General features: G+C 44.1%; 1 protein-coding gene across 1 annotated transcript; it reads right to left on the bottom strand.

Moving 5' to 3' along the window:
- Positions 1-205: 205 nt before the first annotated feature.
- On the bottom strand, positions 206-2,435 carry PABPC3 (poly(A) binding protein cytoplasmic 3). Its single transcript, XM_004054273.5, has one exon. It carries the CDS (start codon positions 2,254-2,256, stop codon positions 361-363), a length of 1,896 nt encoding a protein of 631 aa, XP_004054321.3. The 5' UTR covers positions 2,257-2,435; the 3' UTR covers positions 206-360.
- Between the last annotated feature and the right edge of the window lie 2,179 nt (positions 2,436-4,614).

Here is a 4,614-nt window from a genome sequence, read left to right as displayed (position 1 = left end):
ATTAAAAAATTAAAGGAATGCTTTAAATTTTTGTACTTTGCTGAAAATTCTTTTCCCAGGGTCTACAAAACATTAACTTGTTTTTATATTTTACTTTTTTTTGTTTTTAAATCAATTAAGTAATCTTTTTTTTGTTTTTAAATCAATAAGTAATCTAGGACTAGCATTATATTTGCTAGACCTTGCATTTGCTCAGTACACAAGGTTCAAAGTTTCCTTTCCATTTTTTATTTTAGATTTTGCATTTTTTATTTTAGATTTTTTATTTTAGATTTTGCAATTTTTTCCCCATAGTTTCTCGATGTTTAGATATTTTTCTTCGGTGAAGCACAAATTTCTTTTCGTGGTCTCTCATCAATTTTAAACAGTTGGAACACCGGTAGCACTGTTAACTGCTTTCTCGGTAGCCTCTTTAGCTTCGTGGGCTTGTAGTACAGCTACTGCTTCACCAGCCTTAGAACGGAGTGACTCTGGAGACTCGAGCATATAAAGAAGTTCTGAATTATCAATCTCCAACAACATGCCAGTGATTTTCCCAGCAAGAGTAGGGTGCATGGCTTGAATAAGAGGAAAGAGCCGTTCACCTAACATTTGCTTTTGCTTTTGAGGAGGGGCAGATGCCAACCTGGAGGCAGTCAAAGTTTCCTGACCTTGTACATGAACAGCAGGCTGTTGCATTGTAACTTGTGGCTGTGCATTAAGATGTTGCTGAGGATTGCGAACTCCCGCAGCATATTTATACCGTGGAACCGTGCGCACAGCAGGGGTAGCTGCAGCAGCAGCAGCAGCTGCAGGACGTGGACCCACTGTCTGTGTTGATGTGTTAGCAACACGCTGCGTTGACATGACTCGTGGAACCTGTGAAGAAGCTGGTCTCATAGTACTAAATGGTACTCTAGGAGCACCTGGGCGGATAGCACTGGGCTTATTTTGGAATGGATGAGGTCTGGCACCCTGAGCAGTCCAGCGAGGACTTGGTCTTAGTTGAGCAACTTGGCTAGGAGGATAGTATGCAGCATGGTTCTGAGTCTGTGGGACAGCTGCCATGAAGTAACCTGAAGGAGGTGCTCGCTGGTTGGGCACAGCTCGTACACTTGCCGTTCTCTGCATATACTCGTTAGTGAGGTAAGCCTGGCGCTCTTCTTTGCGCTGAGCTAAAGCTACATACAATGGCTTTGTGGCCACAATTCTACCGTTCATTTCTGTAACTGCTTTAGTGGCTTCTTCTGGGGAGGAGAAACATACAAAACCAAACCCTTTGCTGCGACCACCTTCCATCATAACCTTTGCACTAGTGATTGTACCAAATGGAGAAAACGCTTTCCAGAGACGTTCATCATCAATACCATCATCAAGATTTTTCACATAAAGATTAACAACCTGGTATCTGGTGATCCTATCTTGCTTCATCTGTTCAAATGTGCGCTTAAGTTCCGTCTGCCGTTCCACTTTTTTCTGAGCTCGACCAACGTAAATTTGTTTTCCATTGAGCTCCTTTCCATTCATCTCATCTACAGCTTTCTGTGCATCTTCATGCCTTTCAAAGCTTACAAATCCAAATCCTTTGGATTTTCCACTTTCATCGGTCATTACTTTCACACTTAAGGCGGGCCCGAACTTGCCAAAGAGATCCTTAAGGCGCTCATCATCCATGTCTTCTCCAAAATTCTTGATGTAAACATTGGGGAACTCTTTTGCCCTAGCTCCAAGTTCAGCTTCTCGTTCTTTACGAGACTTAAATTGTCCAACAAATACTTTGCGATCATTTAGGAGCATTCCGTTCATTTTTTCAATAGCTCTTTCAGCTGCTTCGTGTGTCTCAAAGTGTACAAATCCATAACCCTTGGAACCATTTTCATCACAGACCACCTTACACGAAAGGATGTTACCAAAAGCAGAAACTGTATCATACAGTGCTTTATTATTAATGGATTTATCCAGATTTTTAACGAATATGTTGCCCACTCCACGTTTTCGAAGTGATGGATCACGCTGAGACCACATGATGCGTAGTGGCTTGCCCTTTATAACATCAAAATTCATGGTGTGCAGAGCATGCTCCGCGTCCTTCGGATGCTGGAAGTTCACATACGCGTAGTTGGAGGAGCCGCGAGTGATCAAGTCCCTGCAGACCCGGATGGAGAGGATGGGCCCTGCCGGGCTGAACTTCTCGTAGAGCATCGCCTCAGTCACGTCGGGGTGGAGGTCCCCCACGTAGAGCGAGGCCGTTGGGTAGCTGGGGGTGCTGGGGTTCATTCTCGGCACGGCTGCCCGCAGGGACACAAGCCGCGACCTTTCCGTTACAGGAGTAGAGCGCGTGCCGGGGCCGGGGGCGTAGCCGGAGGGAGGGGAGCGGGGGCAAGCGCAGAGGGACAAAAATCATCCGAAATCGAAAACTACTCAACGGCCGCAGAACGGGGTCGATCCGCTGCCGCTGGCTGCCGGCTGCCGGCGGGGAGCCAGGGTAGCGGTGTCGGGTCCGGGCAGCAGGAAGGCCTTGGTCTCTTAGTTCCTTCTTGGAGCTGCTGCGGGGCCGCTGGCGGGCGGCTTGGGCTCAGCTGCTTCACCGGGTTATTTTGTAAAAGAGCATTAATGATTTTTCTGAGATGATTTTTATAATCCAAATTTAAAATGCCTAGGAAAAAAATAAATGAAAGAATTTTTTTCTCCTTTCTCCTTTAGTATGTTTTTATATATGTTCTACTTTACACAAATATATTTTTATAAAATATTTTCTACTTTTTACCTCGTCTCTACTAAAATTACAAAAAATTAGCTGGGCTTGATGCGCTCACCTGTAATCCCAGCTACTCGGGAGGCCTAGGCACGAGAATCGCTTGAACCCGGGAGGTGGAGGTTGCAGTGAGCAGAGATCGCGCCACTGCCCTCTAGTCTGGGTGACAGAGCGAGACTATCTCAAACAAACAAACAAAAAAACCCCGAAAAACCGACTTTTTATATTATATAACAATATAAAACATAATAAATACGTAATTTTATTTTTCATTTATTTATTTTTATTTTATTTATTTATTTTTGAGACGGAGTTTTGCTCTGTCGCCCAGGCTGGAGTGCAGTGGTGCGATCTCGGCTCACTGCAACCTCCACCTCCCAGGTTCAAGCGATTCTTCTGCCTCAGCTGCTCAGGTAGCTGGGATTACAGGCACCCACCACCAAGCCTGGCTAATTTTTTGTATTTTTAGTAGAGACGGGGTTTCACCATCTTGGCCAGGCTGATCTTGAACTCCTGACCTCGTGATCCACTCACCTCGGCCTCCCAAAGTGCTGGGATTACAGGCGTGAGCCACCGTGCCCGACCAATAAATATGTAATGTTAATATAGTATTATATGATATAGTCTTTTGAGGTCAAGTTGGGATTCATTATTAAGTATACGTTTTATAATTATAAGTACACAATCTTGTGACATAATATAGCTACATATCTAAGTTAGTGATGATCTGAAATAATTCTATTTAAGAAAATCCTTTAAGAAAGGTCCAGTCCCACAAAAAATATCAGTTGGGGGGAGGATCTGTTCATTCTGTTCATGTTACAAATAATTTATTTTAGGGTTTTTTGTTTGTTTAGATAGAGTCTCATTCTGTCACCCAGGCTGTAGTGCAGTGGTGCGATCTTGGTTCACCGTAACCTCCACCTCCCGGGTTCAAGGGATTCTGGCGCCTCAGCCTCCCGAATAGCTGGGATTACAGGCAGGCACTACCACGCCTGGCTCATTTTTGTATTGTTTTTAGTAGAAACGGGGTTTCGCCTTGTTGGCTAGGCTGGTCTAGAATTCCTGACCTCAGGTGATCCGCCCACCTCCGCCTCCCAAAGCTCTGGGATTACAGGAGTGAGCCGCCGCAGCTGGCCTAGAGTAGAGGGTTTCTTTAAATAGTGGTTGCCACTAATATAAAATTCAATTAAAAGTTTAAAAATGAAGTTGATACACAGCTTTTTAGGAGCACGGCCATCATTTCAACAATGTAGGCTTGTAAAAACCAAGTGCTAGGAAGGGTGTGATTACTCAACAATATGAGATCGATTTTCTGCCTCATTAACAAAAGCAAAATGCTCTTCCAGAGAAAGGCATCTTTGCAGAACCATTTCGGTGTGTTCATGGGCAGGAAAGCAGATTCCCGACAGATGCAGCCCACGGAATATACACTTGGGTGGAAGAAAACCGGGATGAATGTATCAAAATTCCAGGCTTCTTGGAGACCTATGATTTAATTTGTAACTTCATTTTCAGATTTCCCAGAAGTTTTGAGGATTGCAATCCCAAGCCCAGTGATGGTAGAGCATTTAAAACAAGCCTAGACCATACAGGAGAAGGTTATTTTCACTGGACAACTAATCTGCCGATTGTATTATGGTTTAGAGAAAATCCTGATGCAGTTAGCAAACAAATTGATTTGTGTGGAAAAATTTCGTCTGGAAGGAAAAGGAACTGAATATATAGAAGGGATTTATTTATTATTATTATTATTTTTATTTTGAAGACAGGGCCTCACTCTGTTGCCCAGGCTGGAGTGCAGTGGCCGCAGCTCACTGCAGACTTCACCTCCCAGGCTTAAGAGATCCTCCCACCTCAGCCTCCCAAGTAGCTGGGAC

The sequence above is a fragment of the Gorilla gorilla genome, chromosome 14, assembly GCF_029281585.2.
Source record: "Gorilla gorilla gorilla isolate KB3781 chromosome 14, NHGRI_mGorGor1-v2.1_pri, whole genome shotgun sequence".
In the NCBI taxonomy this organism is placed as follows: domain Eukaryota; kingdom Metazoa; phylum Chordata; class Mammalia; order Primates; family Hominidae; genus Gorilla; species Gorilla gorilla.
The sequence above is the reverse complement of the archived record's forward strand: the minus strand, read 5'-3'. Positions and strand labels throughout refer to the sequence as shown.